This window comes from Thamnophis elegans, chromosome 4, assembly GCF_009769535.1.
Source record: "Thamnophis elegans isolate rThaEle1 chromosome 4, rThaEle1.pri, whole genome shotgun sequence".
NCBI classification, from domain to species: domain Eukaryota; kingdom Metazoa; phylum Chordata; class Lepidosauria; order Squamata; family Colubridae; genus Thamnophis; species Thamnophis elegans.
Window position 1 is genome coordinate 114,626,214 of NC_045544.1, and position 21,865 is coordinate 114,648,078.

Below are 21,865 nucleotides of genomic sequence, written 5' to 3' on the forward strand. Positions count from 1 at the left end.
ATAAAACTTTCAGCACCAGAGTATTTTTATGCAATTCTCAAAGTTGGCATGCTGCCCAGTGACAATTTTCTGTTGACATAAGGGAGTGATTCTCAAAACAGAGAACTCCTTGCATGCATGAGAAAATTAAATAAATATAGGAAGGCCTAGTCCACTTGAGAGTACCCTTCCACTGCTTTTCTTAGCTTGTCTGATGGTGGAGCCAGAGTAAGCCAAAGATTTGATCTTCAAAATAAGGTCACTGCAAAACACAAGGCTCCCTACCCAGAAATATCTCCGTCACCCTGAAGATTTTTGGGAGTAGCAGACTGGGATGAAGAATAGCAATAGCAATAGCAGTTAGACTTATATACCGCTTCATAGGGCTTTCAGCCCTCTCTAAGCGGTTTACAGAGTCAGCATATCACCCCCCCACAGTCTGGGTCCTCATTTCACCCACCTCGGAAGGATGGAAGGCTGAGTCAACCTTGAGCCGGTGAGATTAGAACCACTGAACTGCAGATAACAGTCAGCTGAAGTGGCCTGCAGTACTGCACTCTAACCACTGCGCCACCTCGGCTCTAGAATGTATGACAAAACAACAAGCATCAGAAATTTAAATTCATGTTTGATATACCTTCTGTTATTATCGTCTTCAAACATGTTGTGATGTAATACTATGGCTAAGAAACCAAGAAACAAAGGCCAGATCTGGTCTGAATATTGCCTTCATTTCAGCATAAATTTTGCTTTCAGCATGAATCGGTTAGTGTGTATTGGGCAAGTCACTCCCTGCTGGCCCTCCCCCCTCCCCCTATGCCCCATGTAAAGCTCAGTTTGAAGCACTATCATTATTAAACTTTCCATGGTTATTAAATACATCCATGGGCATTATGTTTTCCAAATTGCCCAAGTTTGGGTTTGACATTGTACTCTTTAGTCAAGCTTTTCCCCAAGTTCATACCAATGCAGCAGTTCCAAAAATACATTTCTTTTTTCTTCTGGGTTCAGCTCTTGAGAGTTGAATAAGCATACACGTTTACAAAATCATTCATTTCAAGAAGGAAAAGCCAGTTGTGGAAAGCATTTGTTGACCATTATTATAAGGTCAGCAATGCATATACCCACCAATTTTGAAATAATTAAAAAAAAACACTGACATTTAAAAAAAACTTTAACTTTGGTAAGAAGACTGAGTTACAATTTTTTTCCAGCTTAATACGTTTTAGAAAGTGGAAAGTGTCCCATTAAACATAGTAAAAAGGATGATTTGAGGTCAAGCCAGCATTGGATATCCTGCTATGTATGTAAGATAAGTGGCCCAGGGGATTCCCACCACTGGCAAAGTGCCAGCTCCATCAAGCCTTACATTTTGTCATTTGTCCTTAACTTTGATGGCCAAAGTGACTGCCAAATCTGTGATTTTTCTGTCAACTTGCCTAGCCTGTGGCTGGCAAAGAAATCCCTGGGGCATCCTAGTCTCTTTGGTTAACCACAGTATCCAAATAACATTGATTCCTCATCAGACAAAGAAAACAAAAAACAGGGAAACTGAAGGAGAGCTCATTCCCCCAAGAATCTTGTTCATTGGTCTTTTCCAAAACATTTGGCAAGAAACCACAAGGATATTGGGTTTTGGCAAGATACTAAAAGCACAGATTTAAAAATTTGGACAGATATAAAAGCCTAGAAACCTCTTGGTGACTTGATAGAACTATTTATAAATGGTAGATCAGGCTCATTTGTTGCCCAAAAGCCTTGTAAAATTGCCAAAAACGGGGGTTGAGCCATCTTGAGCTATATCAAGTAACTAGAAAAAATTAGGGGGCTACAGGAAATCTTCATGGTGCACCCCCGCTATGGGCTTGGGCAGACCCCATAAAAGTTTTTCAGAGCAATGCAGGCCATGTGTACTCAAATACATCTGATAATATTTAGCCACACAAACTCTCAAAGAGAAATATATACGATTACAGCCAAAGTAACTGTTAACAGTGGAAAAACAAATAAATGAAATCATAGCAACAAAAAGGAAAAGAGAACCAATAAAATTGTAGATTTAATCATAGGCTAGAGAAAATTTTTGAAATTGGGGTAAAGCAAATTTAATTGTGGCTTGAAAAGCATCTGCATGCGATCAAAGAGTGGTGAGATGTAGTTAAGGATCGCAGGGGTTGAAATTGTCAAAAAAATAATAATAGCCCATGCTCATGTTCAATCATAGCAAGCTGGGAAAACCACTCACCATCCCCTGTTGTCCAATTAATCTGCAACCAACTAGATCAGGGGTGTCAAACTCAAGACCACCCTGGAAACAGCAAAGGACTGGCCAACGGTGCCTCTGCCCATGAAAATGGAGCTTGGGAGGGTCAAGGGCAGCCTTCCTGAGCTCCATTTTCGCAGGCAGAGCGTTGCAGGAGTCCGTCGCAGCCGAAAACAGAACTCAGGAGCCCGTTTTTGCTGGCAAAGCGCTCAAGCCACCACAGGCACCCTGAACATCAGTAACATTGAGCTGGCCACACCCATTTTGACCATACACACACACACACACACCCCAGGTGAAACACAACCCCGATGCGGCTCTCAATGAAATTGAGTTGACACCTCTGAACTAGATGGCAGGAGATAGTTTCCTAACAACAATACACCATCAACAATAAGGAAATAGCTGTCCTGATCAGATACCTCAAGGGTGCAAAGATTTAACTTTGCTTTTCAGTGATCCACAGGAAGTGTTATGTACTTAAGAGAAATGTTTAACTTGGTTCTAGGAACCTACCAGACCGGACATGGTCTGCTCTTGTGTATTGCTTAGTCAGCTTCTAGGAACAGTTCCCAACCATGCATTCATTCCACATGTCTAGGATGAACAGTGCCAACATATAACTTCTTAGGAAGGAGAAAGTCTTCCTTGGAAGGAGAGATGTAATCCACTGAATTCAAACTATCAGCAAAAATGCGGGGGGGGGGTGTTTGACTCTTTTTTAAGAGATTCCCAGAAATATACTCTAGTGTTTTTTGGCAAGCGTTCCATCCAAAACGACTTCTTTTTAGCAGCTGCTTTGAATTCTCAAAAGACATTCTCTGTTTCAGTGCATAAGTCTTTCTCTGATGATCCTCAGGAGAGAATAAAACAATCTGAAATAGATGTTCATGCTGTTATAGAATACATCAAATAGGTAACCAAGCAAAATACAATTACAAAATAATTCAGGCAAGGCTCATACTACAGTAGATGTTAACAATCTAAAAGCATAAACAGGATGTTTTCCCAACTAATGTTGCTTCATCCAATTAGTTGGTGACCCCAGCTAGGGAACAGAAGATCCGCAGAGCCAGATAAACACAGTGAGAGGAATAAAACGCAGATTCAGCAAGTTAATTCCTCTAAAGATTCTTGGGTTGTTGCTTTTATGCTTTTTTTTCTAGGCTGTGTTGATCCTGCCTTCCCAATGGTAACTGGTGAGGAGCTCAAGATAAACTGGCACTTCTGACGGCTCAGGATCCTCATATTACATAAGCGTTATACTAATGTCTCTCTTTGGCCGTCTGGAACCTAGATCAGGCTAATTCTGATGCTGTCCTTATATCCTTGTCTCTAGCCTGATCCTTGCTGTTATGTGGATCTAGGGTCCCACCCTGTCTCTTTCCATTCATCCATTACCTTGGTGCCTCTGCTGGGCGTTCCAGTAAGCAGCTTACATCATTTTTTTCTGCCTGGTTCATCATGTCTCTCAAGACCTTCTTGCTCAATAAACAAATTATATTACAATGGCCTTTATATTTGTATGATGTACGAAAGTCTAAAACAATGTTCAAGTTCTCAATTTTTGATCCAAAATCTCCATCTTTAATCTATTTGTAATGCCAAGCAGTAATTAATACACTGTGCTGAATAGGATTTCTGACAAACATCTTACAACTGTGTAATTACACATGCATATGACAGGCATGTTGGCGTGTCCACCCTGTAAACAACATCAGGAAATTGTTATTGAGTGAAATGACTTTAGGCAGGGAGAAAGGCTGCACACACACACACACACACCCTCACACACAGTCACTGGGAAAGAGGACTGCAGGTAAGTAGCCAATATGTATGTATGAATAAATGTCTGAGCATGTATTGGTGCAACAATGCACTAATAACCACAATGAAAATTGTTAGGTTGCATAGATATATTAAGAGAGCTGCATTTTGATAGTCCTGGGTCAAATTGAACTGGCTCTACAACAGAAGCCAATAATTGTGCAATAGGAGTATGAGTAAGTAATGTTCTCCCATTATTTGGCATATCTGTCTGTATGATTTGTATTGTATGTCATGGCAGCCAGTTTAATAGCTATGATGAGCTAGTTGTTAATAGCCTTGCATTCTTTTTTTCAGTAGTTTTAAGATTCTGATAAATGAGTCCTGCAATAGAACATTGCATCATAAAATACTTCTAAATAGGGGAATAGCCAGCCAGTCACCTATTCCCTTCCACTCAACTTGACCTTCCAGTTTTCTGTTCCTCCCTACATTCAAGACAGGGTTCGTATGATATGCTTAATCCCATATCAGGTTAACAAAGCCAGTTGTGTTCACATAACATGGTATGCTCAAACAAGCATGTTACTAATTGACTCAGTATGTTAAGACAAGACTTTCCCATAATGTGCTAAACAACACAGCCTCCTTTTAGCCTAATTTAGGCCTAATCTGATATCACAGAGAGGTTCTGTGAGAGATACTTCCCCCTTGTTGTTCTCCTGCCACAGCAAAATATATTATATTTTCTGCATGGCACAGCATACCTTTAAGATGGCAATGCCTTCCTCTTGAATGTAGACCTTCTGGTGCTCAGAGGACAAAATTGTCATTAAAGATTGCAAGATGTCAAACTAAGTTAAAATAAGAAGCATTGAAGTCAACTTGGTTTCTTTGGATGTGTCAGATTATCAACCTTGGAGAGAATGGCCAATTGCTTGCCAGAAAATTATGGGCAGCTGTAATCTGGAGATCATCTGATCAGAGAAGGATGGCAGCATTTACATCTCTTTGGAAAGGAACAACTGTGCAGACATGGACCTTAATTGTTATTGTCAAGCCACAGCTAAAGAGCAACCTGTCTGGCCTGCAGCCATCTTTTATTTTGGATCTTTGGTCTGCCACACTTTCTATTATTCTATTATGCATTTTCTATTGTGGGAAAATGGGAGGTGGGATTGTAGGAGTGAGATGCGATGTAGCCATAACAAAATTCTTTCTAGAAAGCCAAGGTCATCTTTTGTCTCTGCACCTGACCGGAACTGGATGAGTGGAACTGCCAGCATGGCAGTGGAAGATTGGACCATGTGATGGACTTGTGGGTGTGGGGGCAAGAGCATGAACTTTCAACTGGGTGGGGAAAACCAGGAAGCTTTCAGATTCGGGTTTTCCCAGATGTGCCAACATGGCTCTTTTAAAAAATCGGAACTTTGAGCAAATACTTTGCCTTGGACTCTGATTTACTTTTGGATGCTATTTGGAATCCTGATACAACCTCTGTTTTTGTGGTTATTTGAATTATGCTTATTTTGATCATATATAGTCCTCTCATTGTGTCCCAAGGCATACACATGCTATCTGTTTCTAATAGCGCTATATGTCTGTGGGAGGCACCGGCATTATTTAATTAAGCCTCTTTACCCAAAGAACTCAGAAGGACATCCGATAAAAGCAAAAAATATAACAGGTCTAGACAAAAAGCAGCAATGCTTTTTTGGCAATTGTTGATACTTAAAACATATTTTTAAAATTTTTACTTTTATATTTCAGACGAGGACCTTCCTGAAGAAGAAGACGAAATGCCTTCCTTCAGATACAGACCAAATGGTAAGAGCAACTTAAGCCTGGCTGGGTAACATCCTCCCTCATTGTCCTTCTTTTCCACTTCATTCATGGGCTGGAAAACATTAGAAAACTCAACTGGGTTCTCCAAAAACACCCTTCCAACCCCTGAGGACTGTATGTTCTGTTTTCATGCAGTCTCTGCTCTCACAATCCCTTCTCTTGGGGGTATGTTTCAAAAATCTGAGTCATATGAATGAAGCCAGAAGCTGAACTGAGCCCTAGATATACCTGGTTCTCCATATGTACTTTATCCTTTGCAGGCCGGATGAGGACCAACTGCAGCCGGTGTGAGAAAAACCTAACTCTACAGACATCTGTGAAAGTGTTGTATGTCTTTGTTGTCTTGCTGGTAATGGCAGTAGTGGTGCTGGCAGCTTTAGGTGAGTAAGGGACTAGTCATTTGTTTGTTTATGTGTTTATTAGGCCACCTAGCTCCATGGTGATGCTGGGCAGCTTACAGTAATAAAAACAATACAAACTAATATAAACGAAGCAGAAAGAAGACAAAAGGTTGACTGAAGAGACAACCATCCAACTCATTACATAAAATCTAATAAGAGGCTTATTACCCATCTTAAGGTTAGCCATCTTAGCAGTGATGGCTAACCTTTTTGTAAAGGTGTGCCAAAACTATGCATGCCCACATTTCTATCTAATATCAGGTTGTTAGCTGCTGGCAGTACTATGACTCATAAAGCACAGGCTTAAATACTGCAGAAGGGTTTATCTGTAGGAACTCAGGCATTGTTAATCATCCTCCTTCAACATTTTCCAGAACCCTGGAAGGAGAGCAAGAAATATCCAGCAATTCTTCTTTTTCCCCAGATTCCATTTTGATGACCCTTCTTGGTCCAGTTTTGACTTTTTTCTAGCAATTAGCCTGTACTTGTTCTCTTTTCTCCTCAACTGATGACTCAGTTTTAAGAATTGGCTAGTAAAGGCCAATCTTGGTATATTACTCCTTTGGGGGAAGTGTTCAATTTATCACTGCCTCTCTGCCTGCCTGCTTGGATTCCATCTGCCTAGCCTGGAACATCTGCAAATAAGTCTCATCTTTTTTATGAAGCTTTTTGGCAAAATGTTTTAAGATATCTATTTGCAACATGGCCTTAAAACATGTTGCTAAACCAATCTCAAATTGATCTTGTTGATAAACCACACTCAAACCTTGGTGTGTTTATCCATGGTTTGTTGAAGAAGTCTTTGTTGGCTGAGTTCACAATGTGCTAAGCCAAATACAAAACAATTATTGATTCCTCCATATAATAATGATAAACACCATCAAACAACATCTGGCTTCCCAGGTCTTTGGAATGGAGTTGATAGGTGGATAAAAATGCAAAATCCAGTCTGAGCATCTGGTTAATTGTGTGACAAACCATAATAATAACCTTGTTTGCTGCCTGATTCCCAATAACTGGGCTACAAACTGAGTTTTAGTTCATTTATGTTCCTAGAATAAAATCCTTTTGGGCAGGACCTATCCTCTTGTAATCTGAAAGTATTCTTTGAGGGATTTTCATCTGTTTTTTTCTCTAGACTGGGTTCATTTACAAATATAGTCTTTCTTTTCCTGACCTCTTCCATCACACAAATTAAGTCCACCTATGTCGATTTTGTTCTATGGATAAATACAAAGTCCTGAGCTCATTTGTATAATTTCCTTCAACATTCTTTTGACTTGGAAAGAATGAAAAGGCATCCCAATCTGGTTTGCATATTCCTCTCACAGTCTATAATGAGTCTCTGCAACAAAAGTGCTTGTTAAACCTGGAACAAAAGTGGCTGTGTTGAAAGAGCAGTTGGCGACTGTTAGGCCTTGTGTATTTCAGGTTCTACATAATCCGCCAGGTTCTAAGCATGGCCAACACGCCATGGCTTTAGCCATGGCTAAAGATCCGCTGCCCCTATCTCGAATGGTATGATTGTTGTGCTTTTTAACTATGTATAGTTTTGTGTTCTTGTTAAACTGTTTGTATCCCCCTCTTCCCTTTTGTGAGCCGCCCTGAGTCCCCTTAGGGAAAAGGGCGGCATATAAATGAAATAAAACTCAAACTCAAACTCAAACACATTCCCACGATGGAGACAACAATCATATGCCTTTCAAGGGACAATCTGGTGTTGATAACAGGCCAAGAGGAAATGGCACCCTAAAAAAGCAACTGTCCAAGGATAGTTACAAAGGCTCATCTTTCTTTTGTCCTCAGTTTGAACCAATTCCAAGTGGCAATTAGGAATCTTTCCACCTTTTGAGCCAAGGAACGTAGAGGATGGAAAGCAAAAATCCTAAATTGCTGATTGGTGTATCAGATTCTAGGACGTAATAGACAGGGGAAGAATGCACACAATAGAAGAAAGGTCAGCATCACGGGTGGAAACTTGAGTGTTACCTTAGTTCAGAAACAGCTTGTTTTTTTTATTAGACGAGCCCTGATATACTTTTTGTATATAGTCACTCTTTATGATTATATAAAAGATACACAGAAAGCTCTAACTTAGATGCCATAATATGTTTGTCAGGTTTTTAAAACTCAATAAGTTATCACCATATACAAGCCCAAAGAGTAGCATTCAGGATACCCAGCAGCATCTGCAGGAAACTTCAGTAACACTTAAAAGACAACATCCAGGTGGTATTGAAGAAGTAGAGTCTGAGAAAGGGATTTATTTAATTATTTGTATCGCACCTTCTTATTTTTACAAATAACTCAAGGCTGCAAACACACCCAAAGCACCTTCCACCTGTTATTTCCACACAATAACAACCCTGGGAGGTGGATTGGGCTGAGAGAGTGAGTGGCCCAAAACCACCCAGCTGGCTTTCCTGGCTAAGGCAGGACCTGAACTCATAATCTCTGAATTTCTAGCCTGGCGCCTTAACCACTAAACCTGTGATGGTGAATCTATGGCACGTGTATCACAGGTGGCACACAGAGCCATATTTGGTGGCACGCCAGCCATCAGTTTCGGCGAACATGTGTGCGCCGGCCAGCTGGTCTTTTGCCCATCTGGAGCTCCAGGGGAGGCTGTTTTCGCCCTCCACAGGCTTTAAGAAAGCCTCTGGAGGTTGGGGAGGGTGAAAAATGGCCCCAATTGGCCAACTTGAAGTTTGGGAAGAATCCGTTTCTGGCTTCCGGAAGGCCTCTGGGGGGGGGAGGCAGGGGAGGAAGTTTTCGCCCTATTCAGGCTTCAGGAAAGCCTCCAGAGCCTTGGGGGGGGTCATGCACACATGCGCAGGTGGGTGGGGATATTGAGTGGGCATGCGTGAAGGTGGTATCTCACACGGACACGCAATTTTGTCATGCCTTAAGAAAAAGGTTCGCCATCACTGCACTAGAGCAAACTGCTTCCCAATTTAGCTGAGTGGATTGAGATGAAAGTTGTAAACTACTCAGAGAACATGATATGAGGAGCCAAACCTCCTGCAAGTATGGAGCCTTTCAGTTACCATACATAAAGCTAAATATGGACTGGACAGTTTCAAATCTTTGCCTCTAGATACCTCCACCAATCCATTTAAACAAGAAAAAAATGGCAATGGGATCTACTGTTTCTGCCTCTCTTGCAGCCAAAAGTGGTCAGAGGGGCAAGTAAAGAAACCAGATTGAAGGGTACGGCTCTATAACAAGGAAAATTCAACTGCTGCCAGAAAATTAATTAGGAAATATTCTGGAAGTATTTTCACCTATATAAACTGAATTTTTAAACAGTCAAATTCAAGAAATCTCATTTGCTTCCATGAATCTTCAGCCCCTTCAAGCTTTGTTCATCAGTGGTAAAACTTATCCCTAAGAAGGAAACCTCAGTGGAGATGTACAGAATGTAAGGATCAGATGAGCAGTTGGCTTGGAAGAACTGCAAAGGATATGGTGAATTGCAAAATAAACATGAGTCAGGAAAATCCTGCAGTGGCTAGGACAAGGGAACGTTTGGGGGAGATGTATGGGCCAGAGAACTTGACATTGTTCCACATTGCTTAATCCTTGGCTGGAGGAAGGAAATCTGCCCTTTAACAAAAAGGAAATAAAAGTAAGTGGGCTAATCTATCTGTATTGGAGGGGGGAGTAGTTATACACTGTTGCAGAATAAAAGATTAACCAGGTTCCTTGAGCTACCAATTTCCTATCAGTAGATCAATTTGCTGAAATCTCATACATATTGATCTCATTTCAATTGGGCATATCAAAAGGTAATCCATATCTTGAAGCAAGGACAGATAACTTTTTGATAGCTAAGGATTTTTTGGGGAATAGATGGCTTTGAGGGTATTTTTTTAAAGCTGTATTAGATGGCTTTGAGGGTATTTTTTTAAAGCTGTATTAGACTTATTTGGGACCGTCAATTTTCGTTATATATCAAGATGGCAGAAAAACACTTTAATCAATTATATTCGGAGGGGACTCTAGAGACCACAAGAAAGGGGATGACAGCTAACCAGACTGTGATTTAAAGGAACATTTCCTCATTTTGGACTATTGTAACATTCATCTCAATAATGAGAAAGTCTGGAGGCAAAGTACATATGTGGATTTGGGTTCTTTTAATATTTGCAGAGATTTATTTTAAAAAAACGACACAACATTCCAATAGGCAGTCAAAACTCAATGCTCTAACATCTGATATGTGGGACAGTTTCCCCAAACATTTGTTCTTCATATGTGTTATATTACACAAATCCCATAATTTTCCTTCTCAGGAAGATTCTCATTACTGAAGACCATTAATTTGTAACTTTTGTAGCAAAGGAGACACTTGAAAACTCCTAGCCAGGATTGTTCAGATGACTTTGCACGTTATTTTGGATTGGCCCTTTCCTATTTAAATTTGCATCATTGTTTGGCTTATGGTGCAATGGGAAATGAACAAACACAATTAAAATCTCTTAGATGGTGTTTTCTTTCATCCTGGAATATTTTATGCTGCCCAACCTTGTTGTTCACCTTGAGTTGATAATGACTATGACGTTGTAATCTTGAGTCAAAGACAATCACATGCTAATTCATTTTTCATGCTTTTCTTGCAGTTTTCAAGAAAGTGGGATCAATAGCTGATAAATTTAACTCAACTCAGACGTACTATGAAAAGACGATTGTGTCAGTCCAAAAAAATCTTCAGGATCTAGGTAAGAGCAATGTTGCTACTTTGATGTTTTCATCCAAAAAAACCACAGGTATGATACATTCTAATTAGCTCCCATTTATTTTATGTACTGATATGGTACATGTTTCAGTTCCTACAGCGGTTTGACATCAATATCTCCTAAATGCAAGGCAAGACTCCTTTCATATTGCAAATAGGAGAACCTCTGGTCCTTCAGATGATACAGAATTGACAACTTCCAGCATCTCCCATAACTGATTTGCCTGGCAGTTATATTTAGATTGGGGACCATTGAGGTTATGGAGAGGATTGATTGATTGATTGATTGATTGATGTAGATTCTTAGCAACCGTATAGATCAGTGGGGTAAAACTCAAGGTCCAGGGCCCAGATCTGACCCATGGAGTGCTTAGATCTGGCTCGCGGGGCCGCCCTGGAAACAGCGAAGGACCAGCCTGCGGTGCCTCTGCCAGTAAAAGCAGAGGACAGTGGGCACCCCTCCTGAGCTCTGTTTTCATTGGCAGAGGATTGCAGGAGGCCGTCACAGTTAACAATGGAGCTCGGGAACCCATTTTCACTGACAGAGCACTCAGAGCACTCAGGCCACCACAGGAGCCCATGACACGAGTGATGTCAGGCTGGCCACACCCACCCCAACCCTCCAAGGTGAAACACAACCCTGCGGCCCTCAATGAAGTCGAGTTTGACACCCCTGATATAGATAAATTTTCTTCATCATAATCTGTGCCTAATTGGTTCTTCTGCTCTTCCAGTAGTGCACTCATTGCAACTATGGTTTAGCCTATACACCCAGTGGTGGGATTCAATTTTTTTTTACTATTGGTTCTGTGAGTGTGGCTTGGTGGGTGTTGCAGGGGAAGGATACTGTGAAATCTCCATTCCTTCCCCACTGCAGGGGAAGGTTACTGCAAAATCTGCATTTCCTCCCAATCAGCTGGGACTCGGGAGGCAGAGAATAGATGGGGGTGGAGCCAGTCAGAGGTGGTATTTACCGGTTCTCCAAACTACTCAAAATTTCTGCTACTGGTTCTCCAGAACTGGTCAGAATACCACCTCTGCCATAGAACTTGCTGGTAGGCATCTTCTTCCATCATTAGCGCCTTCTCTTGGGAACTAGGTATTTGCACAATGTGTCCTGACTATGGTAATTTGACCCCCAAGTGGGAATTCTGTGTTGATTTGTTTGATGAGCCATTTGTTTGTTTCCTTGGCTGTCCATGATATTCATCATAAGAGCCAAGGTGGTGCAGTGGTTAAATGCAGCACTGCAGGCCACTTCAGCTGACTGTTATCTGCAGTTCAGCGGTTCTAATCTCACCGGCTCAAGGTTGACTCAGCCTTCCATCCTTCCGAGGTGGGTGAAATGAGGACACAGACTGTGGGGGGCGATATGCTGACTCTGTAAACCGCTTAGAGAGGGCTGAAAGCCCTATGAAGCGGTATATAAGTCTAACTGCTATTGCTATTGCTATAACATCTGAATATCTTTCCCAAGGCATTTGTGTCTGCTCTACCAAGTTCTAGTCTTCAGCTTATTTCTTGACTGTTCCTTTACTGTTGGTGGTTGATCCTAAAACACAGAAACTACCCACCACTTCAGTATGGATGAGGGAATGAGTTTTCACTTACCTTCTCTTTCAAAGCAATGAATTTCATTGGATGGGGAGTTTCTATTGTGCCTTTCTAGGTTCAGAGGAACTGTCTTTTCATGCCAGCAACTGGGAGTTTAAAACACCTTCCCATCTGCTATGACTCCCGGATCAGGTACATTCACACACAGGCTATTCAGGATCATTGGGTTGTTTTCCATTCTTTTATTCCTCTTATGTATACTGATAAGAAAACAGAAGAGCCTGTTAAAACAAAGGAATAGGCAAAAGACACAAAAGATTTCAAATAAAGCTGCTTTTTTAAATCAACCTAAAAATTAGCTGTTGTTGGGACACATTTTCTTTCTTTTTTTAAAATTCAATCATAAACATTATGTAGAATTTCATGGAATTCACTGCCCTGGCTCATACCCACCCCTTGTTATCTCCACCTAGTTTTGTTCCCCTTTTTCTTCCCTGGCCAGTATATTTACATTTTTCTCTCATTTTCTTGCACCCTGTTTCTTCTTTTCTTTTTTGCTATTTCTGATTGGAAAAAAAAGAGTGTGCATGAACTATATTTCTGTGATGATTGTTTCATAGATGTTTTTGAGACTGGATGGGTATATGAGGATTGTGGATCAACTGAAATATCTTATTTATACACAACTGGTTTTAATTAGTAGTTATTACTCTCTGTTGCTGTTCTGGCCTTTCCATTATGAGGATTATAACTTCTCATAATGTATATACCTATCCATACGCAACTATGTCACATGGGCATGTAGGTATCTGGATGCCTAGCAATAGCAATAGCAGTTAGACTTATATACCGCTTCATAGGGCTTTCAGCCCTCTCTAAGCGGCTAAGAGTCAGCATATTGCCCCCACAGTCTGTGTCCTCATTTCACCCACCTCGGAAGGATGGAAGGCTGAGTCAACCTTGAGCCAGTGAGATTAGAACCGCTGAACTGCAGATAACAGTCAGCTGAAGTGGCCTGCAGTACTGCACCCTAACCACTGCGCCACCTCGGCTCCTTCAATTATTATTATTATTCAATTATTATTATTCAATTATTATTCTATTATTATTATTCTATTATTATTATTCTATTATTATTATTCTATTATTAGTTTCCAATTGGAGTAGGCATCTTATATAAGGAAGCTGGGATCAGACCACATTGTTAAGATCTTTTACTCTTCCTTTGGAGGGTTCATCTTGAAATTTGGAGTCATATATGATAAGATGCTGGTTAGCTACGTAGAGTAGTGAGGAAAGACACACACACTCTCTCCTAGAAGAATGAAATATTTAGAGAAATATTAAAAGGGCAGAATATTGTATTTCCCTAGATGAGAAATGGAGAAACATGCTCTTGGAAAGCAGCCCCCACCTTCCTTAATAGCTCCAGCAGATATTTTTTGCCCATTAAGAAACACTGGGCCATCCTATCCACAAAACAAAAGACCTTCAGCTCCAGAATGATGGGACTAAGACATGACCCTCCAGGACATGATAGGATTAACCCACTAGCAGCAAAGCTCACTACATTGCACAATTTCCTAACGACATTGGATCAGCCAAGTTTCAACCAAACCTGGGAGCTCAGACAAGCTCATAGGACAGTGATGGCAAACTTTTTTCTTACGGTGTGCCAAAATTGTGCGTGCACGCGCTATCGCACATACATGCCCACTCAATCCTCCTCACCCACCTGTGCATGTGCATGCGACACCACCACCCCTGTGCATGCATGCGTGACCCCTCCCTAGGCTCTGGAGGCTTTCCTGAAGCCTGCGGAGGGCGAAAACAGCTTCCCCCAGCCCCCCCGGAGACCCTCCGGAAGCCGGAAACGGATCATTTCCGAACTTCCATTTGGGTCATAGGGGCCGTTTTTCACCCTCCCAAGGCTTCAGGAAGGCCTCCGGAGGCTGGGGAGGGCGAAAAAAGGCCCCAGGGGACCAACCTGAAAAATCAACTAATGGTTAGCGCACCACCAAATATGGCTCCGCATGCCACCTGTGGCATGTGTGACATAGGTTCACCATCACAGTCCTCGGATTTGTACATGGCCCTGTGGGAGTCTGACAACAGCCAATAAAAAACATGTTTTTGCACAGGAAATCCAAGTGCAAAGCCCAAGAGAAAGTATAACTCCCCCCTTTCAACTCCATATGGTTAGTTGCCCAGAACCACCCATGTGCTTCTGCTTCATCAATAAATGGACCTTCTTTCCAATCAGTCTCCAGTCTCCATTTTATCTCCAGTGCCTTTCTCCCAGCTTGGAACAGGACCTGGGTATTTCTTCCAACAGTAGCATAGGAAAAATCATCCAGTTAGTAAGCTTCTGAGTATCTTTGGCATTACATTGAATGATTGGATTTATGTGTTATTGAATTGTATAGCCTTGGGACAACTTAAAAAATATATGTTTTGCCATAAGGAACAATTTAGAAACATGGTGGCTTGTTTTCCATTTATTTAACAACATTTTGGTAACTTAAGTTCAAATCAGACTTGATGTCGAAGACCTGTGATCCATTTCTCATTTCTTAGGTATTAAGTGATGGGAGGAAAAAAGGGATCCAGATCAAGGACCTTGTAGCAAGAAATTAAGCAGTGCCACCAGTGCCTCCAGCTTTTTGTGTGCTGGGTTCAGCCATCCCCAACTTATTATTTCCAGCTGTGTTTAACAACAGCTTACACCATCCTAAGGCATCAAGGACCAAGCTTCCTGGACTAATGTGATTTGCAGATAATCATATTGGGAAGCTATTCGGTATCACTTTAGCTTAAATTCTGCAACAAGTGAGACTGGATTCTATAACATGTGTTTATTTTTGTGCAGGCACATTATTTTCCTAATACGTTCTTCATAATTTAGTCATAGGAAGGAACCCAGTGTAATCACTTATTGCTTAAACGTCAGCATTACAACAGAATTATCAACTGAACTAATATGTTTCCGCTCCTTCATTCAGATCAGAAATCAATGGACAACTGCTCCTTGTGTCATGACACAGGGCAACTTGGACAGGAAATTAGCAAATTGAAAAAGGAGCTGGAGGAGATTCAGAAGAAGCTCTTGGCCCAGGATGTATTACTTGATCGAGCTGCACAAGCTCACCAGCAGCTCTCATCTTCCAGCAGCAAGATCACTGATGAAGTAGATAGATGTTTCTTTGCTGTTCAGCAGGTCAACCAGAGTTTGAGCCTCTTTCTGGCCCAAGTGATGGGCTGGCAGGCTGCCACTTCTCAGCTCGGCACCTCACTCAAGGATCTAACACAAGAACACTTCGATGTTGAAACTGCTTTGCTGCAGATAAACTTTACCAATAGGCAGACCTCAGACTGGGTCCAGATCATTCAAAGAAAGACCAATGAGGAGACCCTGACTCTACAGAAGATTGTGACTGAGTGGCAGAACTACACCCAGCTGTTTGGCAGCTTGAAGGCCACCTCTTCCAAAACAGCTGATATGATCAAGAATATTCAAACCAATTTAGCTATTGCCTCACAAAGGATCAGCCAGAATTCAGAGAGTATGCATGACCTCATACTCCAAGTAACAAGTTTACAGTTGCAGCTGGACAACATCTCCTCTTTCTTGGATGACCACGAGGAGAACATGCACGACTTTCAATACCATACCCAATACATAAAAAATCGGACAGCTGAGCACTTTCAGACCTTGGAAGGCCGTATGACATCCCATGAGATTGAGATCAGCACAATCTTTACCAACATCAATGCAACTGATAGCCACGTCCACAGCATGCTCAAGTACCTGGATGATGTGCGACTCTCTTGCACCCTGGGCTTCCACACACAGGCTGAAGAGCTTTACTACCTGAACAAATCGGTCAGCCTCATGATAAGCACCACAGATCTTCTGCGGGAGCGTTTTAGCCTGCTCAATGCCCAGTTGAACTTTAACATTCGCAACCTTTCCATGGTCATGGAAGAGATGAAAGCTGTTGACATCCGACACGGGGAGATCCTGAAGAACGTTACCATCATACAAGGTAAAGGAATGGCAGGATTAGGTTTCCAGGTGAATATCCCCCAAATAAAAGCACCCAAACGTAGAATAATTTCATTCATTTAATGGAACTGTGAGAATGTGGGAGAGTCTATTAATAATTTCTTAGAAACATATTTTTCTGGATTAAAAAAACTCATAAATTAAAAGATAGGGTATCTCTGAGCTTACCCGGGGATGTTTATAGAAAGTCTACGGAAAGCTTTCAATGGAACATTTCTAAACACACATGCATTGAACTGGATACTCCACCATATTAATACAATTGAGAAAGAAAAGCTTGCAGGGAACAAGAGATGTTATTCATGTTATTTGCCACAAAACTGGTATTAAATTTTGAGCGGAATACTCACCACTTCCTTTTAGAAGTGAATATGAGAGAGAGAAAGAGAAAATCACCATTCCATTATCTCCCAGCCTAGTAGTTTTCCTTTACAGAATAGAGGGCTTACTTTTAAGTGAGTACATTTAAGTATTTACTTACTATTTACATTTATTTGCTGTGCTTTTAAAATTAATTATTTAGGTTATATCCCAGGACAGGGCTGTCCTAGGATATAACCCAGCTATGACCGCTGGCTGGGGAATTCTGAGAGTTGAAGTCTTCCAGACTTAAAGTTGCCAAGATTCGAGACCTCCCCCCTAGAATACTTAAAGATAAGCTCTTGATACTTTGTAAATTTCTTTAAATCTATGTGAAATTTCTGGTTTTATAACCTATAAAATTATAACCTACAAAATTGCATATACAAGGAAAGGTACAAAACTGTTGTTTTAGAGGGAAACAAATATAAAATATATGCTTTAAGAAGAAAGTACACAAAATGCATATGAAATATTGTTATAATTATTACCGGTACATCCGCAAACAGAGAAAAAAAACATGCTAAAACTAACATCATAAAAATGAGAAGGCAAGCAAATCCAAAATGCCTTAGTGCAGTGGTTCCCAAACTTGGCAACTTTAAGACTTGTGGACTTCAACTCCCAGAATTCTCCAGCCAGCTCTGCTGGAGAATTCTGGGAGTTGAAGTCCACAAGTCTTAAAGTTGCCAAGTTTGGGAACCACTGCCTTAGTGCACTTGATATGCCTTGGGCCTAAGTCAGGCTATTTTGCATCTCAGGTGGGATGAAGTAATGGTACCGCCACAAAAACAGAGCTATCTAAAACATGTCCTGAAGTTACAGAGGATTATAGGATGGCAGAAGGGTTTATGTGAGCCCACCCAATGCACCACCTCTGTCCATTGCTCACTCCTTAAGCAAGTTCTTAAGCTGCTGTTCCAATGGTGCTTTTGCAAAAGGCAACTGGACTTTATTTTTCCATGAAGAAATTTCACTTCTCATCCAAGAAACTTCTTCAGTTCTTAAGCTGCTCTTCTAATCAATTCATATCCATTTCATCATGTCAGGAATTATGCCAGGCACAACTCAGCACATCAAGGGCTGCACTCCAAAGTAATTGTCCCCCAAGGGAGGTTGAGAAACTTTTAAGAGCTGAAAGGGGCGCCCCTCAACCAGATTTAAACCCCTCAACCAGGCTAGTTTTATTTCTTAAAATTCCTCAAAAATCCAACACTATAAAAATGGGATAAACATTTGCCTTGCCCACTGTTGGGGGATTTGGATCCATAAAGGGATACTGGCAGGCCATATGGGACCCACAGTCTGTGCTTGTGGCACCATGGGCTATAGTATCCTTACTTGAGGAGCCTTAGGGTCATCAAGGCAGATAGTTTTGGGTGTCATCTTCTACAGATTACCATTGAATCAGAAGATACCTTTTTTTCAACTAGTCTGCTTGTTTCCTGGGCTTTATCCATCATCATTTAACTGAAATGATTGTATGATGTGTAATAATTTTATTTTGCATACTGTTTAGGGATGGTTTTAATAATGAACAATGTAAACCTTTAAAAAAAACTGCTGTCCATTCTCTTAGTCTTTCCCTGCCTCTTCTGTTTCTTCAGGTGTTCCTGGCCCTCCTGGCCCAAGAGGATTGAAAGGAGACTTTGGCATGAAAGGCCCACCTGGAAGCAGAGGAGAAAAGGGTGACATGGGGAATCTGGGCCCGCCAGGGCCACAAGGGTCCCTGGGCCCTCGCGGACCTTCTGGACCTCAAGGCGAGAGAGGCGCTGTGGGCACAAGAGGCCCCACTGGAATCAAAGGAAGCAAGGGTAGCTTTGGACAAGGGGGTTCCAAGGGGCGGGCAGGCCCCAAAGGGGACTCTGGATCTCCAGGTCCTGAGGGGGCCATTGGCCCACCTGGTCCACCTGGCCCACAGGGGAAACCAGGCATCCCAGGCAAACGCGGGCCCCTTGGTAATATAGGGCCGCCGGGCCGACAGGGGGATCCTGGAGTACAAGGTCTGCGTGGATTTCCAGGGCCCCCAGGACCTCCAGGAATGTAAATTCTCCCTCCCCCCCCAAGTTTTAATGTGGACAATTGGGGGGGGGGAGCTCTTTGCTGCAGACACCTGTCTCCCCAGCAAGGCATCAAGATAATGGGGAATGGATGGTGTCATTTATTCTGCACTGTCAAATTCCATTTTCAGTGGCTTAGGGATAAGCTTGAAAAATTGCTTCAAACCAGTGAATTCTCTTAATTTTGGGAACTTCAAAGGCAAAGAATTGCAGCTGCAGAGTAAGTAGGAGGAGCAATCATTGGTAATTAGAATACACGGTTTGCATGTAAATGGTCCTAAATTCAGTCTCTAACATCCGCATAGAGGGCTGAAGCTCTGGAGAGATATTACCACTTAATATAGCCCAGAGTCACTTGGTTCAGTAGGTGGCTATAGAAATTGAATAAATAAATAAATAAAAATTAGCCATGCCAAATGAATAAATGGGCAAACAATAACAACTTCCTATCTTCATGTTACACAGTTGCCATGCTTTTTGTATATATGGGTGTGTGCGTGCGCAAGTGTGTTCATATGAGATATTGGCTCATCTGCTTTTGCATTCATTCCACAGTACAATTAGATTGTGTCGCTGATCTCTTCATCTGTAACTCTCTTACACATGTATGGTATAACCGCTACACATATACATCCAAAACAATTAAAAAAAATGTAAAGGTGAGATGAAATTGCTTCTCTTCTTTGTATGTGGTGGAGCAGAGACTTGTAAGGCTTTCCAATTCCAATGTCTATATTTCTTTGGGGGTATATTCTTCCTGACAAATCAGTTGGACAACCTGCTATTTTCCTTATGAAAGAAAGTACATCAGAGATCATTTGTCACTGAGCATTGGACAGCATACAGCTTTAAACAAATAGTAGTAGAAATAGTAGTTGTAGCAGTAGTAATCTACAGTTCAATTCACAGTCAAACACTGGTAGAAGTTTAAAAACTGAAATCCTAACTAAGGAATGAAGAATTATTAGGTAACAACTGAAGATAGAGATGTAGGGTATTTTGTTGTTGTTATGGTTGGTTGTATAGTCAGCCAGATGTTTAGAGTAGACTGGGCACTTTTATCTACCTATCTTCACAAGATAATCTGATTCAGTCTGGGCCAGTCTTTCTCAACCTTGACAACTTTAAGATTTGTGGATTTCAGGGCTGGCTGGGAAATTCTGGAAGCTGAAATCTGTACATCTTAAAGGTGAGAAGCAGTGCTCTAGATAATTTCACCACTTTGTGGGATTATATGGATTTTACAGACTATGGCAGCAAAAGTGCTGACAGAAGCCTACTTTTTTATCATCTCTTCCTGAGTTTATAGCATCTTCAAAAGTTCCCACTTTGTTTCTAAGACCTGTTCAGTATGCTGGCTTTCATCTTTAAAATCCCAGTGGTTTTAGATTGAGCTAGCTAAAGAAACACTGCTTCCCATATCAACTGTCTCTCCCCTTAGGATGCTCAATTAAGTTTTGCTCTGCATCTGCATAAGCAAAAACAATCCTATCTTGGCAAGTCATTGGCTTAGATTTCTGCATTTTTTATATTTTTCTACTGTGTTATTTCTACCTTACTCTTGAGTTTTTTTGTTCTTTTCTTATTTTAAGCTTGTTCTGTTTTCCTGTCTCACATACCATTGTGCACCTCTGTAACACTTACAGTCATTAACTATCTGGACCAAAGAAAGATCCTGTGGAATGGAATGGAATCAGCTACTGTATGGAATCAGGCAACTGTAATGACCTATCTACTCATTTTTGCTCTGTCACACAGTGACCAACCAGTTCAACCACTTTACAGGCATGTACAGGAGAGCAACATGCCTTCTCCACTATTACTTCCCATTAAGTGAAAGCTTTCTCTGCAGGTGAAAAAACTCTGGATTGAAATACTGATGGGAAGAAAGGAAGGAGCTCTTTGTAATTACTTCCTCTCACTTCAGGCTCTCTGTAGTTCATGGGTGATGTTTCGCAATGTTTTCCCTTTCGCGAAGCTGGGGTGGGCGTGGCCTGTGTGTGATGCATCCCGCCCACAATCCGCCAGTTTGACACCCCTGTGGTGTAGTTGCTTTTCCTCACTTTCAATTATTTAAAATCTTAGCCATTGAAATTTTCCAATCTGTATTTAATCTGTTGTTCTGAGGCAGAAAAGCAAACTCTTTAGCCAAGATAAAATCAAGAAGAACTAGGAGGAAGATTTGTCTGGAAATGCGTTTGCAATGCCACATATTTAAACGATCATATCATCAAGCCAGAGAAATGATAAGTTGGGTGAGTGCCTAGGAACGACCTGATGAAAATTGACTCTCATTTCCTAAATTCCAGCAATGAGCTTCACGGGAGGGGAGAGCAATAATGTCATTCACAATGATGTGAATGATTTCACAATGATGGCATATGGTTTATTTAGCATTTTCTCAAACCTTAAGGGACATGTTAGTTTTTGTGGGCAAAAGCTTGTAATGAGGTTCTGATTGGTCTTTCGGAAAACAATCTGCTTCTTGAACAAACAGAGAAGGATGTGTGGATAGTAGAGGAATATTTGGCCCTTTCTCCACTCTTGTTTTACTCAAAACACATCTCCCAGTAAGTTTTACATCCTCCCTTTCATTTACAAAAAAAAATGATAACCTGTTGAGAACCACATGTAATCTGGTTCTTATTCTACCTCCAAAGTAAATTAGGGCATTTTTTGAAAAGCAAATCCTTATTATCCAGGGTTTTGGTCTGGCGGAGTGGGGACAGAGAAGAGTGAGATAGAACCTAATTCTATTAGCTGGCGCAGTGGTTAGAATGCAGTACTGCAGGCTACTTCTGCTGACTACCAGCTGACTGCAATTTGGCAGTT

The 21,865-nt window shown here is 41.3% G+C and overlaps 1 protein-coding gene across 1 annotated transcript in view; it reads left to right on the forward strand.

Moving 5' to 3' along the window:
* Positions 1-21,433, forward strand: part of SCARA3 (scavenger receptor class A member 3) — a 28,430-nt gene extending 6,997 nt beyond the window's left edge. The window contains exons 2-6 of the mRNA XM_032214880.1: positions 5,780-5,836; positions 6,115-6,234; positions 10,878-10,976; positions 15,550-16,593; positions 18,581-21,433. Of these exons, the coding sequence (XP_032070771.1) occupies positions 5,780-5,836; positions 6,115-6,234; positions 10,878-10,976; positions 15,550-16,593; positions 18,581-19,020 (1,760 nt within the window). The 3' untranslated portion in view covers positions 19,021-21,433. The remainder of the gene's footprint in view (positions 1-5,779; positions 5,837-6,114; positions 6,235-10,877; positions 10,977-15,549; positions 16,594-18,580) is intronic.
* Positions 21,434-21,865: the final 432 nt, after the last annotated feature.